The 19,313-nt window shown below is 40.3% G+C and overlaps 2 protein-coding genes across 2 annotated transcripts; both read left to right on the plus strand.

Moving 5' to 3' along the window:
- The first annotated feature begins 2,150 nt into the window (after nucleotides 1-2,150).
- LOC129410914 (zinc finger protein 271-like) lies at nucleotides 2,151-7,397 on the plus strand. Its single transcript, XM_055159984.1, has 2 exons — nucleotides 2,151-2,269; nucleotides 5,662-7,397. Exon 2 carries the CDS (start codon nucleotides 5,684-5,686, stop codon nucleotides 6,950-6,952), a length of 1,269 nt encoding a protein of 422 aa, XP_055015959.1. The 5' UTR covers nucleotides 2,151-2,269; nucleotides 5,662-5,683; the 3' UTR covers nucleotides 6,953-7,397.
- On the plus strand, nucleotides 6,986-18,730 carry LOC129410935 (chloride anion exchanger-like). The gene is made up of 7 exons (XM_055160036.1): nucleotides 6,986-7,357; nucleotides 12,697-12,888; nucleotides 13,331-13,426; nucleotides 13,596-13,702; nucleotides 13,784-13,850; nucleotides 18,370-18,597; nucleotides 18,716-18,730. The coding sequence occupies exons 1-7, from the start codon at nucleotides 6,986-6,988 to the stop codon at nucleotides 18,728-18,730; spliced, it is 1,077 nt and encodes a 358-aa protein (XP_055016011.1).
- The last annotated feature ends 583 nt before the right edge of the window (nucleotides 18,731-19,313 follow it).

Consider the following 19,313-nt stretch of genomic DNA (forward strand, 5'->3'; position numbering starts at 1 on the left):
GGACAGAGGCTCTTTCTGCTGGAGACATGCGCAGTAGAGCCAAGTGACAGTGGTACAGGAGGAACAGGAGCAGCAGATACTCACACACAAGACTAGAACCTCTCCACACTTCACTGAAACATTTTAATATATAAGTCACAGGAAACACCCAAACCATGAAAAAAAAGTGCGACTTAGTCTGAAAAATACGTTAACAGCCACTCTTCCAGCTGTTTGCCCCAGGGCAGCTGTGGCTACATCATGACACGTTTAATGTTTCACAGACAAACAGTAGTAAAAAACTCTCTCTTTGTCTTCACAGGGAATGGAGCCTGAAACTCGCTTCTGAACAAACTACTACAAAACTGTACATATATTTTTATTATTATTATTATTGACTTGTTATAACGTCCGTAGAGTTTCATGGAGAATGTAAGAAGATTTTTTTAGATATGTTTTTATAGAGATTTTGTAGAAGAATCATGTGCAATATATTAAATTGAGTTCATTTTATGAGACTGGAAATAAATAAAACTTTTGTCATGTTATAAAAGTTTCTCTTTGCTCTCACGTGGTATTTGTGGAATAGAAGTTATAAATAATTTGGGCTGTTGCTATGGCGATTTAACGCTCTGGCTTCACTGAGGAGATTTTTGCCCATTTTTGATATTTTTTTATTTGTTAATCTCTACTGAACTAAAGGTAAAAAGAGCTGTTCACTTGAAAACTACCGCCTCATGACATCACAAAGTGGAACAGAGCATTTGGAGACTTTGGAAATGTAGACAGATTAAAAATAAAGAGTGACTCAAACGTGTGTGAATGAAACAAAATACAACTCTAGGTCTGTTTTTGAGGAGGGAACAGAGTTATAACGTGTCTTAAATCTTAAGGATGAATTTTGTGTATTATTGGACCTTTAAATGAATGTAGCATATATAAATATCCACTGTGACCAGGGTTTTCCTCTAACAGAAGGAGTTATAATAATGAGTTGTTGTAAACAGGAGAAGTGCAGTGATCAACTGTGACCTGTTTTGAACACTGACAGTGTAAAACCAACACATGCATGAGAAGGACAGAATGTTGTCGATAAAAGCATAATAAAAAGGTTATCACGATGTTTTTACTAACATCAAAAGACCAGGGCCAATGGAAGTCATTTTTAACATGTGCTGCTATGAAAAAGTTTTTTTTTTTAAACCTTAGCCTATAGGCCTATTTAAAATCTGTTTTAAATATAAATAAATAGATTGAAATTCAACATTTTATTGACATATACACTTTAATGTAGTCTAATTAATAATATAAAACAATATAAGAACGCAGTGTCTGACAATTTAAGAAAATTTAAAAAGAAAAAAATCTCCCCCTCACCACTAGGGGGTTTTACAGCACCCCCAGCAACCCCGCGGACACGGGCTGGTTTGGTGATCTTCTGGGCAAAATACACAACACAGCGGTTCATTCCACCAATGATGTTTATGTCGAGGGCGGGATTTGAACCATCAACCTTTGGATCAGTGGACAAACACTCTTGAGCTACTGCCGCCCTGAAAACATATAACATATATATTTTTAACAAATATACTATAACATACGTACTATATATATATATATATATATATATATATATTATATATATATATATATATATATATATATATATATATATATATATATATATATATATATATATATACACACTACAACATATGTAATATAACATAGATCACGGGGGTCAAACTCAAATTCACAGAGGGACAAAGTCGTGGGCCAAACTAAATATTTATAGAAAAATGAAAACATCTGCATGTTTTCTCTTCTTTCGAGATCTGTAATGTTAAACCTTTTCTTATTAAATAAATGTTTAATAATAGTTTTGCTTAAACAGTGAATCCAGAACAAGTTGAATATAAAATAACACCATTTTAAATAAATAATGTCTCTATAGTCGATCTGTAGCAGCTCTGATACAGATTTGATATGAACTCACGGGCCAAATATAATTATGTCATGAATCAAATTTGGCCCCCAGGCCTGGTACATGTGATCTGAGTTCAAACACGTCCCTGCTGCCTAGTCGGCTTCTCAAAGTCAAACATTAACCTCTCTTATGTGAGCAAAGGTGAATGATCGGACTTTGACAACACGTTTTTCAACACGTCAAGGGACACTGAGTGAACAACGTCTGTATTTGCATGGTGAATTAACATGGTTAAAATCAAACGGTAACAACAAAGAGAAGAATTCTTCCAAAGGACTTCAAGAACTTTCTACCTCTACTTTTGTAAGTATATCCAGGGTCGGACTGGGAACTAAATTTGGCCCTGGTATTTTACCTCAATTTCAACTGTGGGACGTTTTGTGGGGGAAAAGTTCAGGGCGATTTCATTTGGCCACAAAAACATCATCTCACGTTCAGGGCTGTGGATAATTATTAGTTTTGTGATGCTGTAGGTCTTTACCATCTTTACATCTTATTCATGGACATGCTTTGTATGGTACAGTGTTTTTTTTTTACTTGTAATAATTTGTACCGTCCTGCTGCATTTAGATTTTTTCAAATCTTTTAAAAAGGGTAGAAATGATTGATTCATGACCCTCATGCTGTTGTGTTGTTAAGCAGGACCAGTATGGCAAGCCAAACTGTTCACATTTACACCCATTTTTAACACGTTAACACCTTTTTTGATGTGTATTATAAGATTATTTAATTTGTCGTGATAAACTGTTATTTGACGTGTCAAATGATTCTACATATGATAATGATCTCCTCCCACTGATTTTCCCAGTCAGTGAAAAGAGTCCAGAATAATCCAACACCGATCTCCCTCTGCACATTCTTTACTCTAATGTCCCTTTTACTGGAGCTGCTCCACCTGCAGACCACAGCCAAGTACAGGAGCCTCCACAGACTGGGACAAGATCAAACTACAAGTTGTAGAAGATACAACCTGCACTCCTGATTTTACAAAGGCTCCTTTAGTCATGATTGTTTCAGTGGTGCATGGAAAGGACCAGATCTGCTCTGTCTCACTGCACTGGAGTCTGTTGAGATTTTCATTGTCCCACTACAGCATCAGGCTGATCTGTGATGGTCTATCCACAGCCCCAGAGACTCCAGCGGTGAACATGTGATACAGTCATGTTCATTCAATGAAAAAATGATAATTCAACAGAAATAAACAGGTTTATTCAAACATGTGATACAGTCATGTGGCCTTCCATGAAAATCTGTGAAAAAAATGCGAATTTGCTCGTTTGTGACATTCTTTAAACATAAACAGGTTTATTCAAATCTAACAGCTCAACATGTAAAAGAATCACTCTCCATTCCTCGTCTTATTGTGCCATCTACTGGGCAAAAAGTGCAATAACATAAACTGAAGCAGCGCAGGCTGAGTTCATGTGTTTATTTTCTCTTTTGACATTTGTTTACGGACAGTTAAATAATCAGTTGTTTAATGATCGACAGACTGAAAAGATAAATCCGTTGAGGTGGATGAGACTGTTTTAAATTTGATAGACGACAACTGACACAGTGTAAGGTTTATTTTGTAAGAGAACAGAATGTGCACAGGGACATCAGTGTTGTTGTTCTGGACTCTTTGTCTTTGTCAGTGATTGGCTGAAAACACTTTAAATTCACTGACTGAGAAAATCAGTGGGAGGATCATTATCATATGTATAATTATAAATCTTATTTGTTGCGTGAAATAACATTTCGACATGTTAAACGAGGTGTTAACGTGTTAAAAATAGGTGTAAATGTGAACAGTTTGGCTTGTCATAGACCAGTGTCGTGCACAGACAGACACCAGGTGCTGCTAAATCACCTGCCCCTTTGCCCTCTGTACAAAAAATGCCCTTTTGAAAGTTTGTTTTTTATTATTTTTTTTTTCACAGTGTACTGTGGTCCATGTTGACATCATCATCTAGAAATGCTGGATGATTAAAAGTGTGTGATCATAAAGCCCCGATGCTGCTCCCCCTCCCCACACACAAAAACTATGTCAATCATTTGTGCTTCATTTGTGCTGCAAAAAGTTTTGTTTGTGCTGCTTTAGTTTTGGAGATATTAGTATCTACACCAGGACCAGACCAAGACTAGACCAGGACCAGACCAAGACTAGACCAGGACCAGACCAAGACTAGACCAGGACTAGACCAGGACTAGACCAGGACTGGACCAGGACTGGACCAGGACTGGACCATGACTGATCCAGTGTCATTAGTGCAGTATAAATATAAAAACGCCGCAGTCGCCAAGTTGATCTCCTCTGCTGATGGTTTCATGTAATAAAAACACTAAAGTTTCTCTCAGTCTGGTCCATCGTTAAGGGAAAAGACCAGAACCGGACACTTGTATCCCGGGAAACAGACGCGCGTCAAGTATTTTTCTCCCGTTCGTCCACGGCGTCCAAGACACCGGGGCTTCTGAACTCCAATGCAAAGGCGTCCAAATAGAGGCGTTTAGGGCGTTTTTTTTTTACACTATTACACACTATAATAAGGCAGCCGATAGTTCCACATGGTCACAAAGTGTCCTTATTTTTCACTGAGCACCTGCCCCCCGAAATGTCTGTGCACCTCACTGAGCAGGACACAAGTTAGAACACATCTGTGGTCACCTCTGTGTCTCATCACCTCAGGAAGCCTGAATGAACTCTGTGTGACTGTTCTGTTCATCGTTATTATGTTAATGTTACTCCACTGTAGTGTGCGATAGTCTTTCCATTTCTCACTCATCTTAAATGATTCATGCAACTTAACGTAACTTACTTGTAGAACACTAGGGTTGGGCGGTAATACAGTATTACGGTAACAGGCAGTATCAAAAAGTAGCAAAGGGATCAGTTTCATTACCATCATAAAAAAATCTGCAGCACATAAAGACCTAATATAATATTATAATTTATTGATACCTAAATGTGTTTGCTCAGCACAAATGAATGTTTGTATTTTCAGTTTAATGTTTCACGATTTAAAACTAATAGTGTCTAAAATGTTTCTTTTAACTGTGTGGGGAGACGACGTTCGATTAGTTTGTTTCATTGTCATGTGACGCTCATGAGGGACGACCAAGACAAGACGACAAGTCCAGCCACAAGACAGTTGGTCCTCCCCCAAAAAAGTACTAATACTTCTGCAATTTGGCAGCATTTTGGCTTCAGGCCACATTTGTTTATGTTTTACAGAAACAAAACTTAAAACCACATGACTCATTTGAATAAACTATAAGAGCTGATAAAAACAGCTCTTTCCTTGTGGCACTGATGCGGTTCAGCTTCTGTCGGACTAAAGAACACGACTCAGTGGAATATGAGTGTTCTTTCTGTGACAGAAAATGTGCTGCAGATGTTGAATCTGTTCTGCGTGTTTCAGTCGTGTTGAAGATGGTTCATGTGTAACTTTTTAGAGATTATAAGTCTGCAGGTCGTACACACAGACCGTACAGCAGTGCGGTTTCGTAGTTTACCAAAGTCATACTAAAACATTTTGGTAATATGGTAAAACCATATAACCCAGTAAAATCCTGAGAAGTTTTAACGGTATCAACATCTGGATATCGCCCAACCCTATAGAACACACACTGACACATTCTTACATATGAATCAGTGTGTGTATTTTATGTGTATTTTGTTATTTCACTTGACACTTTCCTTTGTTCTAATGCAGAGCTACAAGATCCACCAACAGAATGGAGTTCACATGTGACCAGTGTGGAAAGGTGTGTCCAAATGCTTCCGGACTGAAAATACACTACAGAATCCACACAGGAGAAAGACCATACAGCTGTGATCAGTGTGGGAATGAATTTACACAGTCTTCTTCACTCAAAGCACATATGAGAATCCACACACGAGAGAGACCGTACAGATGTGATGTTTGTGAAAAGACATTTTCAGAGTCAAGCAACCTTGTATCACATATGAGAGTCCACACTGGAGAGAGACCATATGAGTGTGACCAGTGTGGGAAGAAATTTAAACAGTCTGGTGCACTCACAGCACATATGACAATCCACACTGGGGAGAAATCATACAGATGTGAAGTTTGTGAAAAGACATTTTCACGGTTGGGCAACCTTGTATCACATATGAGAGTCCACACTGGAGAGAGACCATACAGATGTGAAGTTTGCGAAAAGACATTTTCAGAGTCGGGCAGCCTTGTATCACATATGAGAGTCCACACTGGAGAGAGACCATATGAGTGTGACCAGTGTGGGAAGAAATTTAAACAGTCTGGTGCACTCAAAGCACATATGACAATCCACACAGGGGAGAAATCATACAGATGTGAAGTTTGTGACAAGACATTTTCATGTTTGGGCAGCCTTGTATCACATATGAGAGTCCACACTGGAGAAAAACCATACAGATGTGAAGTTTGTGACAAGACATTTTCATGGTTGGGCAGCCTTGTATCACATATGAGAGTCCACACTGGAGAAAAACCATACAGATGTGAAGTTTGTGACAAGACATTTTCACGGTCGGACAGCCTTGTATCACATATGAGAGTCCACACTGGAGAAAAACCATACAGATGTGAAGTTTGTGACAAGACATTTTCACGGTCGGACAGCCTTGTATCACATATGAGAGTTCACACTGGAGAAAAACCATACAGCTGTGATCAGTGTGGGAAGGAATTTAGACACTCTTCTGCCCTCCATCACCATATGAGAGTCCACACACGAGAGAGACCATACAGATGTGAAGTTTGTGAAAAGACATTTTCAGAGTCAAGCAACCTTGTATCACATATGAGAGTCCACACTGGAGAGAGACCGTATGAGTGTGACCAGTGTGGGAAGAAATTTAAACAGTCTGGTGCACTCAAAGCACATATGACAATCCATACAAGGGAGAAATCATACAGATGTAAAGTTTGTGACAAGACATTTTCACGGTCGGACAGCCTTGTATCACATATGAGAGTCCACACTGGAGAGAGACCATAAGCTTTCACTCAATTATCCCATCTCAATAAACAAATGAGAATTCACTTCAAACACAGACTATATGAGTGTGACCAGTGTGAAAAGGCTTTTAGAACATCCCAGGAGCTCTCCACTCACTACAGAACGCACACAGGAGACGAATCAGACGACTGTGAACAAAAGGGGAAGGTTTTCAGGTCTGCGAGGAACCGTCTGAAACATGTCCAAATGTTCCAGACTGAAGAGAAAAGCTGCAGCTCTGACCAGTGTGGGACGACTTTGAGACAAGCTGCTCATCTGAAGCTGCACCGTCTTGAACACACTAAAGGAGAAAGAGCTGCTGAGGCCGGATCAAGTGAACCTAAAGTCAGACTCAAAAAGCTGGAGATCAGGCTTCAGAGACTCCAGACTGTGGAGTTGAGTTCTGTGTGGTGTCAAAAATAAACATAATTTTTAAGCTTGTAATTTTTTTAATTCCTTTTTTTTTTTTTTACAAGGAGGTTTTAGTTGAAGTTTGTCCTCCTTATTTTTTATTATATACAGTGTTGGGGAGTAACAGATTACATGTACCGGAGTTATGTAATCAGAGTACAAATTATGAGTAACTATATTCAGTTACAGTTACTGTTTCAGTGAGTGGTCATTGGATTACAGTTACTTTGTTGAAATAAATAGATTACACTGTGGTATTTTCCTGTTTTCACATTTTGGGCTATATCCCTTTTTTTTTTTCCTCCAGTAATTCCACTCATTGCCGGACACTAAACCAGGTCTAAACCAGGGCTAAACTAGGTCCAAACCAGGACTAAAACCAGGTCTAAACTGGGTCCAAACCAGGTCTATAGCAAGACTAAACCAGGATTAAACCAGGTCTAAACCATGTCTCAAAACAGGATTTAACAGGACTAAACCATGCCGTGCGGTCCGTGTCTCCTCGTCTTCTATCAATAATATTTTTAATTTGGTTCAGTAAAGTCTGGGCTTTTTATTTTCTTTTATCAAACAAAATATCTTATGTGAAGATTTCCTTGTCTTTGCTTCTCTTCAGCAAACCAAGTAATCCAAAGTATTCAGATTATGTTACTCACTTTTCACACAACCCAATTTAATGGGTTCCATTACAAGCTACATTTTGGTGTATGTAATCTGTAATCTGTAGGGGAATACATTTTAAAAGTCACCTTCCCAACACTGATTATATTGTTTTTAACTTTGAGCTTTTAGTCCCGCTTCACTGCAGTTCCCTAATCAGAGACGTACAAGTTGTATTTTGTTTTTTAAATTCTACTTTCTGAGGAGTGACTCTTGTTAGCAACTCATAACAGAGGATTATTCTTTTCATGGAGGCTGTGGTAAAAAAAAAAAATGAAATAAAATAAAGGAAAAGAGCAAATCAAGTCTACCTGTGTTTTCTTCCTTTTATTTTAGACCAGTTGTACATGCTTGTCTTGTCTTATGCCTCACTTACATATGGAGGCGCTTTAGAAATAAAACAAATAAATACACGCTCAGAAACTGTGAGCGTCTTTCACTTTGTTAATCAGAGGTGAGAGAAGGTTTGAAATTGTCTCTGAATTATTGTGGTGGATACCTCTGCCACCACTCTATAGTGTCAGTATTATTTAATTTCACTAATTAATTACATTACACGTAATTTAATTCCTTTATTGAGACTTATATTCTAATTTGAGTGCACACATTTTAGTTAATGTATGTCTAATTTACTTACACTTGTTCCTTTAGTTTTTTTTGAGCGCCGGACGGAGGACCCTGGGAGAGACCATCAGGACTCAGCAAAGGGGGGAGCACTATTTAGTTTGTTTTACTAAGGTAGTTTGTTTAGTTTGCTTTAAGGTCACTTTGTTATCACTGAATATTTTCTGTATTATAATTATTTGCCTTTTTGTTACTTTGATGAAGTTATTGGTTTAGTTAATTAATTAGTGTAATTCCTCCCTCGTGTGTAGTTTTAGTTGGTCCTCAATTATTTAAACACCCCTGTTCCTTTGTCTGGTTGGGTTAGTTTTGTTCTGTTCAGTTATCTATTTTATATATTATATTATATATTATATATATATATATATATATATATATATATATATATATACATATATATATATATATATATAATATAAGTTTGAGGGATTGGATCCCCAGCACTTCCACAACAAGACAGACTAACTAAATATAAAACTAACATGCATTAAAAAATATAATAAAAAAAAAAGTATATATTATTATAATAATAATAATAATTTAAAAAATATATATAAAAGACATATATATATATATATATATATATATATATATATATATATATATATATATATATATATAAAAAGGAGGTTGGGGGTTGGGGAGGGTGTGTGTAGTACAGAGTTTCTCAATGCAGTATCTGCATGTGTGTGTTCACATCTCTAAGGCTGTCAAGTCAAATCTACATTTACATATTTTCTATTCTCCTCCCATATTTTTCGTTCGTTTCTGGCCACACCATACAAACATTTACATACACATATATTTTAGCATTGTCCAACAATATGATATTCCCACTCTACTGTGCTTTGTCCAGATGGGGTTCCGCCACAGTCCATAGGTCAACAGTGTGCCTGTTCTTTGCGTCCAACAACTGAGCAACTGCTCCATACAAATCAAATCCAAAACATCCCCGTACCAACTGTCTATGTCAAAGCACTTATATTTACGTTCCTTCCAGTTCATCATAATAATAAGTTCAGCTGATAAAAAACCCAGTGAAAATATGTGGTCCAATTTTTGGGATGACAAATCTTGAGTTCTTATTCCAAACGGGCACAGCAACGGGCATGGAGAAATCTGCACATCAAACATACAGATATATATATATATATATATATATATACATACATAAGACAGACGATCCATTACAATGCTCCAATATTGTTTCACTTCAGGGCAATGCCACAGCATGTGCATGAGTGTGCCCTCTGCCCCACAACCATGCCAACAAAGTTTAGATTATTTGGTATCCATTTTGTTTAGTATATGTGGTGTTATATAAACTCGATGTAATAATTTGAGCTGCAAAATTTGATATCTCACACATTTAGAAATTTTGGTAGAGTTCAGTTGTTCAGTTTGATTTTGAGTTACCCCAGTTGGGCCTGGTTTTTTTGTTAATAATTTGCCTAATTTGAGCATTTATTAAATTTAAACTTATTTTTATATCTTGTCTTTGCCTTTCTGTTTGGTCCACTACAATGACACAGAAAATGCATCAAAAGCTTTTTTTTTTTTACACTTAATCCATGTCCTGATACAGAGTTTGTTTCTTCAGAAGTGGCATGAAGCAAAATGAGTAGTTTTGTGTCTTAACAGTAGTAACTAGATGAGCTTGTCTAATTTCTCCAAGAAACTCATACTCCGAATTAATGGGCTCATATTACACTGTTTTATGATCTGTGCTACAATGTCATTTCCTCAAAATACAGAAAGTGCTCCACTGTGTTTTTAAACTCCACACACCTTCACTAGAATCATTTGGATAATTTCTGCCCTGGAATTAATTTTTAAACTTATTCAGCACCATTTCTATTCAGTTAATGCTTAAGTTTTAGGGAAGTGCCTAAATCTGGTTGAAGCTGCACTGAAACTATTTTTTTTTTAAAAGTACATTTAGGGTCCTAAAACATTAAAAAATCAGACGTAAAACCATCATAGACAGAGTTCCCACTCTTTTTCACCAACAAAATTTCATCTTTCCCATGAATTTTTCATGACCAAATGTGAATTTTCCATGACTTTACATGTGTAGAATTGATCAGACTTTAAGAGCTAAATATGTTAACTCTTTCCATTCACCTTATGGTTTGGGATTATATTTTTTAACATTCAAAATCCTGTCAGTGCATTTATTGTCGTCTCTTTTTAACAAAAGGTACAGACGTTCAGAATAGCTTAATGAGAACTTAACAGAAAGCTGTAGTTGTGTGAAAGAGAGACTAAAATACATGCATCACAAATTTCAGACTTCCAGTCTTCACACAATGGATACTAGGAAGGATTTTCCGAAAAAAGTGAGCATCAAACCTTGTTTGTTTTCCCAGTGGGATGTGTCCATTGTCAAAGTCGATCTTTTCAAGTCTTTTGAACCATATCACTTTTGTTTCTGGTTCTGATATTGTCATATTTTAGTTTTGGGATTCGGACATCGTAATTGTGTGGTTGTTGGATCCTAACAGCGGAAAACAGCTCGAGAAATGGGCTTCAGAAGTTTGTGAACTCCATAAATGCAAAAGAGAATCAGATGTGTGTGACTGCAAACATCTGTTCAAACTGTTTCTCTTCCCAACGAAATTGAAAAATAGTGAAAGTTGAAGGTGATGGGCAGGATTGATCCACAGGAAGAACCAAAAAGGAAACATTTGACTGCCTAACAAATCATCCCGAGTTTGTAGCGAACATTTTGTATGTCGAGCGACATCAAAACAAAATCCCGTTTGTTAATGGAGAGGTGCAGAAGACAAACAGAGTGAGCTGCACTTTCTTGTTCTTGTGGTTTTACAGCAACATCACGTCTTGGTCTCTTTGCAGTGGAAGGTGTTTCTTGGCTGGAACCTTTCGCTTGTTAAATTCGTAACCGAGGTTGAGCGAGGGATTGGGATTTTGCTTTGTTGATGCTCCACATACAAAATGTTCGCTGCAAACTCAGGATGGGGCCGATGGTGCAGACTGGCAGCGACGCTTCTGTCAGTCTGTCCCCAGGGCAGCTGTGGCTACAATAGTAGCTTACCACCACTGGTTATGGACTGACTGAATAATGCTCTGTAAAGCGTCTTTGTGACATATGTCTGTGAAAAGTACTATATAAATAAAAACTTATTTACTTACCGTATTTTCCGAGCTATTAGACGCGCTCTTAAGCCTCTAACCGCATCAAAAAATGACTGCGCGCCACAATCCAGAGCGCCCTGTACACGAATCCACTCGGGCGTCCCAGCACGACTTCAGTAAACTACAAAGCCGCACCACCCTCAGAACACGCAAACACACACAGAGCAGACAGCGACCGCACAGCGAAAAACACCCACAGACACACTCATCACTCCACGCCGACGAGGAACGGAACGGAGGAACGAACCGAAAAAGCGAGTGCAACGTGCCGCTTCTAGACACAACTGAACAACTGAGTCACTGCGAACACGCCGACAATCCAGCGATCCCAGACAGCACCCTCCCTACACGCCACAACTGAACAAAGCCCAGAGTCACCGTGAACGAACAAACAAACAAAACCACTCACCCATCACACTGTTGTGTTTGCAGTGCAGTTTATTTGTGAAAAAAGTTCCAAAATAGACCATTTATTGACAGTGCGCCTTATAATCCAGAGCGCTTAATAGTGTGGAAAATACGGTACTTAAATATAGCAAAAAATAATCAACAGTTTGTAACATGATACTGTGCAGCCGTCCTGTCTCGCCTCACTCCCGTTTGTGAATGGAGGGAGAGGTGCAACTTGTACAAAACGTTATAATGCACGCAATTGGCCGACTCAATCTCACGAGTGCTGCACAAGCGAGTGGTGCGTTCACTGACATGCAGTAGTAAGGATATTTATTATTGACCGCAGTTAGACGTATTTTAAACCTGGTGCACGAGTACAATAATAATAGTTTCCCTTAAATAATTTAATAGATATTTAAGAAAATACACAAAAAATAAGTCTACAAACAGAACAAACTGACCTGACCGACTCTTTAAATGAAGCCTGTGTTTTGTTCCAGGAGCTGATCGCCTTCGAAGTCAGTAATATCTTCGGAGCTTCGTTCAAATCTTTTGCGGCGAGTACGGCTCTGTCCAGGAGCGCCGTCCAGGAGAGCACCGGCGGGAAGACGCAGGTCGCAGGTTTACTGTCCGCCATTATCGTGATGGTGGTCACTGTGGCCATAGGGTTTCTACTGGAGCCTCTGCCAAAGGTAACACAACATCTGAGTTACAGAACTGGGGACATATACACACACACATCATGAACAGAACCATGTTTAATTATACATGCGGCAGCTCTACTTCACCGTACAGGCTTTTACTTTATGACCAAAACTACTTCAATGCAGCTTTAATTTGAAATATTATTTAATTAGTGGCGTGTTCTGATTAAAATAAAAAGGAAACTCCTCAAGGAAAAAACGACATTAACTGTGTGTTTCTGAACCAGCTCATTTTATTTGCAGCCTGTTAGTGTCACTCACTTGTGCACCAGCAGCAGAGGCTCTACTGCCCTCTGCTGGACATTTGAGTCTGTAACAATCAGGACCCAGTGACCCTTAGTTTATTCTTACATAATACAGGGACATTTAAAATGAAGATATTTACTGCCATGTTTTAGTATAAACATTACCTCTGTGTCCTGTGTTCCAGTCTGTGTTGGGGGCCGTGGTGATCGTGAATCTTAAAGGGATGCTGATGCAGGTCAGAGAGGTGCCGTATCTGTGGAGACGAGACAAACCAGACTGTGTAAGAAAATATATTTAAAATTCAGATTGCAAAAAAGAGGTGTTTATCTTCAATAAAGATGAATTGTTTTTATCAACTCAAAGTCAATTTTCAGTTTCACACTTTAGAGCATTTAGAGAAAAAGAAAGTTTTCATTATTTTAATGATTTGATTGTTTGTTTGTGTTCAGGTGGTGTGGGTCGGGACCTGTGTGGCGTCCATCTTGCTCGGTCTGGATCTGGGTTTAGGGGTTGGTCTGGGTATAGAACTCATCAGTGTGGTTCTCCGAACGCAGTTGTCAGTCTCTTTTATAATTATCATGTTATTATATTAAATCATCTTTATAAACCTGTTTTTAACCTGTGCCTGTGTCCTCAGCCCTCGCTGCTCTGTGCTCGCCAACATTAAAGGCACCGACATCTACAAAGACAAGGACTACCTCGATGTGAGTGTTGTGCTTTAAAGCTGCACTATGTCACTTTTAAAGTATAAACCTATGTTCATAAATATACAAGCTGTACGTACTTGTATCAACACTTGCTCAGGCTTCAGTCTGGTGAAGTGACAGAAAAGCTCAACTCTGATCACACCTCAATCTGCTGGACTAAACTGTCCACTGTGGAAACATATAAGACATACAGTGTTCAACATAAATGAGTACAAGCTCTTTGAAAAGTCACATTTTATGTCAATGAACACAAAAATATTTGCAAAATGTGCATAGGCAGAGTCACAGATCATCACAGCGTCAGTGTTTCAGCAGAAGCCACTAATTAATATGATACATTAATAAATAGTTAAATAATAAGAATTATCTTTATTACCATTATAATCATAAGTGATTAGTTATTAAGGCATAATTAAATCATATTTATAAGAAAAGGTCTCTGGCTCAAAATTTGATCTCAGGCTAGAGGAAGAAAACAAACCTTAAACAATTTAAAACCGTGTGTCGTTCATTCATTCATTTTTCAATAGAAAACCAAAAATAAGAAAATGAAAGCACAACTATTTTCTTCATTATTTGTTTCCAAAACAAAAATGAAAAAATTTATATCGATTAGTTATTTCATTTTTCGATTTTGTGTTTAAATCAATAATGGAAAAAACAGATAACGGCCGTTTCCCGTACTGAACCAGGACTGAAACAGGACTAAAACAGATCTGGTCCCGGTCTGAGTCCTGATCTTGTCCCGGTCTCAGTTCTGGTCTGGTCCCGCAGTTTCGTTGCAGAGTCATTGAGCTGCTGCATGAACCGTGTAAACGCGTTATTAGCATTTACAAATGATCAGCGCGTCCATAAACTTGTGAGGGTTCTCCCTGCTCCTCCTACCCCTCTCCCTGCTCCCTCTCTCTGTATTTACTTACCTTGTTTGGCATTTCCTGGGCGGGCCCCAATCATGCACCTGCTGAGCTCCACTCCTGTTCTTCATCAAGTAATCATCTCCTACAATAAAAGACCTGCTGACCTGCTCTCCAGTGCCAGATCGTTCCGTCATCCCAGTGGTGAACTACTCAGGCTTTTTAAGATTTTTGAGAATTCCAGTGACCTTTTGATGCTTACCTGTTTTTTTATCCCATCCCCAGCACTTCATTTGGAGCCAGCCTCATCCCGTACCCACCAGTTTCTGTAAGCCCCCGGTCAGCCTCCATCTCCACAGACCTCCCATCTGCAGCCAACCCGGACCCGTCCTGCCTCCCCTGGAATCTATTCCCCCGCCAAGACTATTTTTGTAATAAAATACTTTTTCCCTCTGCATATTTGGGTCCGACCAGTGATTCCTAACAGAACGATCTGGCCAAACAATGGACCCAGCAGAACCCAACGAGTTGGAGAAGATCGTTGCCACCCAAGGAAATTTACTTGGCCAGCACCACAAGTCACTACAGGACCTCAAGGAATCAAATCAAAATCTCGGACTCCAAGTCTCAAACTTAACCAGGTTGGTGGAGCACCTTTCAAATCAACTCTCAGCCCAGAATCTCTCTCAACCCAGTAACCCCACTTCCATTGCTGCCTCTGCTGCTGCCCCTGCTGGTGCCTCCGCTGTACACCCTCAACGTGAAACTCCAGTTCCTCATCCTGAGCCATACAATGGGGACCTGGGTAAGAGTAAAGGCTTTCTCTTGCAGTGTATGACTGTTTTTCACCTGCCAGCCTTTGACATTTTCGACCGACCAGTCCAAGGTAGCCTTTATTACGGGGTTGTTACGTGGAAGAGCCCTTGACTGGGCCGAGGCTGTGTTGGGTGGCAGGGGCATTGAGAGTATCAGTTATTCTGAATTTTTTGCGAACTTTAAAAGAGTTTTTGCACACGCAGATTGTGAGGCGAATGCTGCCAAGGGGCTTCTAGATCTCCACCAGGGAAACAAGAGTGTGGCAGACTACTCCATTCAATTACGGATCTTGGCTGAGGAATCAGGGTGGAATGAAACTGCCTTAAAGGGAGTATTTTGGCGAGGGTTACGTGACACTTTAAAGGATGAACTATCAGTCCGTGATGATCCCGTCTCTCTGGAGGAATTAATCTCTCACTCTATTCGTATCGACAACAGGCTGCGCGAGCGGAAACGAGAGAGAATCCCTCATACTACATCCTCCGTGCCTCGCTCCTCACCTCCAGCCCTAATTCAGACTGGTAATTTTCCTCCTCTGCCCCCTGCTCCACAATCCCCAGAGGTTCCTATGCAAATTGGCCGGGCCAAGTTGTCTGTCCAGGAGCGGTCATGGAGAATTCGAGCTGGCGAGTGCTTGTACTGCGGTCAAGGTGGCCATTTTCTCATTCATTGTCCTGTCCGTCCAAAAGAGCCCGCTCATCAGTAATGGGGGCGAGGTTTCTAAAATCCCCACTGACCAACCCAGACTCCTGTTACCCACAACCCTGTGTCATAATAACCAGTCACTTCCCCTTCAAGCACTACTGGACTCCGGGGCAGAGCAGAACTTCATGGACTCTAATTTGATCTTGCAGGTGGGGATCTCCACTGAGCCTCTTCCAGAGCCAATCCAGGTCAGTGCTTTGAATGGTACCGTTCTAGCTAAAATTACTCCCCACACTGTTCCTCTCCACTTACTTCTGTCTGGCAACCATCATGAAGAGACACGTTTCTTTGTTTTCTCTGCTCCCCTGACTCTATTAGTGTTGGGCTACTCTTGGCTCAAGATTCATAATCCAGTGATTGACTGGTCTCTCAATAAGATTGTCAGCTGGAGCTTATTTTGTCACCAGTCTTGTTTGCAGTCAGCTCTCCCTCCATCTGAAAAGATTAACTCCAAGCAACCTGTATCTACTCCGGATTTAACCTCATTACCATGACCTAGGTGAGGTCTTCAGTAAGGAGAAGGCGCTATCCTTACCACCACACAGGCCCTATGACTGTGCCATAGACCTTCTTCCCGGAGCTCATCTTCCACCTGCTCGCCTGTACAACCTGTCCCGACCTGAAAGAGAGGCCATGGAGACATGCATCAGAGACTCTCTAGCTGCCGGCATTATCCGTCCATCTTCTCCGGTGGGGGCTGGTTTCTTCTTTGTTGCCAAGAAGGACCAGACTTTACGACCATGCATTGACTAGAGGTTTGAACAAGTATCCCTTGCCCCTTATCTCGTCTGCCTTTGAACCTTTGCAGGGTGCCACCCTTTTCACCAAACTGGATTTGCGCAATGCATACCATCTTGTCCGCATCAGAGAAGGAGACGAATGGAAGACAGCCTTCAACACACCTCTGGGACATTTTGAATACTGCGTCATGCCATTTGGTCTCACTAATGCTCCAGCCGTGTTTCAAGCTCTGGTAAACGATGTCCTTCGGGACTTTCTTAACCGCTTTGTTTTCATCTACCTGGACGATATTCTGATTTTTTTCCAGAGACCCTTTGGAACATCGCCAACATGTCCGCCAAGTCTTACAAAGGCTTCTTGAAAATAAACTATTTGTGAAGAGTGAGAAATGTGAGTTCCATGCTAGTTCTGTCTCATTTTTGGGTTTTGTAATTGAAGGTGGACAAGTTAAGGCTGACCCAACGAAGATCAAGGCGGTCTCGGAGTGGCCCCCTCCCTGTAATCGCAAACAACTACAAAGGTTTCTCGGCTTTGCCAACTTTTACAGGAGATTCACTCGAGATTACAGCAAGGTTGCGCTTCCTCTCACCCGTCTAACTTCCACGAAACTCCCATTCCAATGGACTCCGGAGGCAGACTATGCTTTCAATAAGCTTAAGAGGCTATTCACTACAGCTCCCGTCCTGATTCATCCTGACCCATCAAAGCAGTTTATTGTTGAGGTTGATGCCTCAGATGTGGGAGTCGGAGCTGTACTCTCCCAGCGCTCTGACTCAGATTTTCGACTCCACCCCTGTGCTTTCTTTTCCAGGCGGCTAGATCCTGCTGAACGTAACTATGATGTCGGCAACAGGGAACTCTTAGCCATCAAACTCGCACTTGAAGAGTGGAGACATTGGCTGGAAGGAGCAGAGCAGCCCGTCGTTGTATGGACTGATCACAAGAATTTGGCCTACATCCAGTCTAAGAGGCTAAACTCACGCTAAGCCAGGTGGGCTTTGTTTTTTGGGAGGTTCAAGTTCTCAATTACGTACCGCCCTGGTTCCAAGAATATAAAACCCGATGCACTCTCTCGCCAGTTTGACCCTTCTGAGCAGTCTGATCCCGAGACCATTGTTCCTGTTAATTGTGTTCTTGGAGCTCTCTGTTGGCAGGTAGAAGCAAACGTGAAAAAGGCGCAGGAGGCAGAGCCCAATCCAGGAGGTGGACCACTCAACAGACTCTATGTTCCTTCCACTGTACGCAGTGAGGTCTTGCAGTGGTCCCAAAACTCCTTTTTTGCCTGTCATCCTGGGGTACAACGCACGTTGTCTAGCCTCAGGCGTCATTTTTGGTGGCCTACTATGGATTCTGACACTCGAAGTTTTGTTTCTGCTTTGTCTCCGCTCTCCTCTCCACAGAAGGGTTACCTGAACATGTCTCCTGAGCCGTACACAGAGGTGGACGGCGAGGACAGTGTGGAGGAGCTGGACCTGCCCACAGACCTGAAGGACCTGCCCATTCAGGTGGACTGGAGAGGGGAGCTGCCCGTCAACGTGAACGTGCCCCCGGTGGATCTGCACAGCCTGGTCCTGGACTTCGCCGCTGTGTCCTTCCTCGACGTCTCCGCCCTGAAGGGACTCAAAACGGTGCGTGGGTCAATATTATTACTTTTACTTGGTTGTTAAAGCTGATCTATGACGCAAAATGGACTTTTCAGAGCTTTTAACTACGTTATTGTTGTTTCCTTCTTTTACCCTCTTGAAGTTGTATTTGGAGTGATTCCTGCAACTAATTTTTAAAACGCTATGTTGCCAATCTACCCCGTTTTCACCGCCCCCAGTACGTCCACCGCTCTGTACTTCATTCTACAAGTTTTCCTATTGGTAAAAAATAAATAAAAATGCTCTGCTCTAGTGGGTCCGTGTACTATTAGTTCTTTTGAATTTCAATTAAGAACAAAAAACAATAAAATCGGAAAACAGTTTGTTGTTTCATTGTTCCATTTTAGTGTCAAACAAGATTTCTCTATTTCCAGTATTTCATTAAAAATTTATTTCAACTAACACCAGTCGGAAAACTGTCGCTCTGGTTTATTTGCTCTGGAAGTTCTGCTACCAGGACGACTTACTGTATTTTTTGGACAATAAGTCGCACTTTTAAGGGGAAATTGATTTTATAAAATCAGAGACCAGGAACTGACATTTCCTGTGTAAAGTCAAGTTGTAGTAAAAACAATAGAAGAGAGAACAACAGACTGTTAACGTCACATATGAACAGTTCTTCAGATAAACTATAACATAAACAATAGAACAGAACAAGTTTAACAAACTCTCCATCTCACTCCAAATCACTAAATCCATTC

Source organism: Boleophthalmus pectinirostris, unplaced genomic scaffold (genome assembly GCF_026225935.1).
Source record: "Boleophthalmus pectinirostris isolate CB_2022bp ecotype Guang Dong unplaced genomic scaffold, ASM2622593v1 HiC_scaffold_2826, whole genome shotgun sequence".
Taxonomy (NCBI): Eukaryota; Metazoa; Chordata; class Actinopteri; order Gobiiformes; family Gobiidae; genus Boleophthalmus; species Boleophthalmus pectinirostris.

Excerpts from the sequence above, each read along its gene's own strand:
- LOC129410935 (XM_055160036.1), top strand. The coding sequence starts at position 6,986 with ATGAGAATTCACTTCAAACACAGACTATATGAGTGTGACCAGTGTGAA. Across the intron at positions 13,427-13,595 it reads GACGAGACAAACCAGACTGT|GTGGTGTGGGTCGGGACCTG; the intron begins GTAAGAAAATAT and ends GTTTGTGTTCAG. Across the intron at positions 13,703-13,783 it reads GTGGTTCTCCGAACGCAGTT|CCCTCGCTGCTCTGTGCTCG; the intron begins GTCAGTCTCTTT and ends CTGTGTCCTCAG.
- LOC129410914 (XM_055159984.1), top strand. The coding sequence starts at position 5,684 with ATGGAGTTCACATGTGACCAGTGTGGAAAGGTGTGTCCAAATGCTTCC.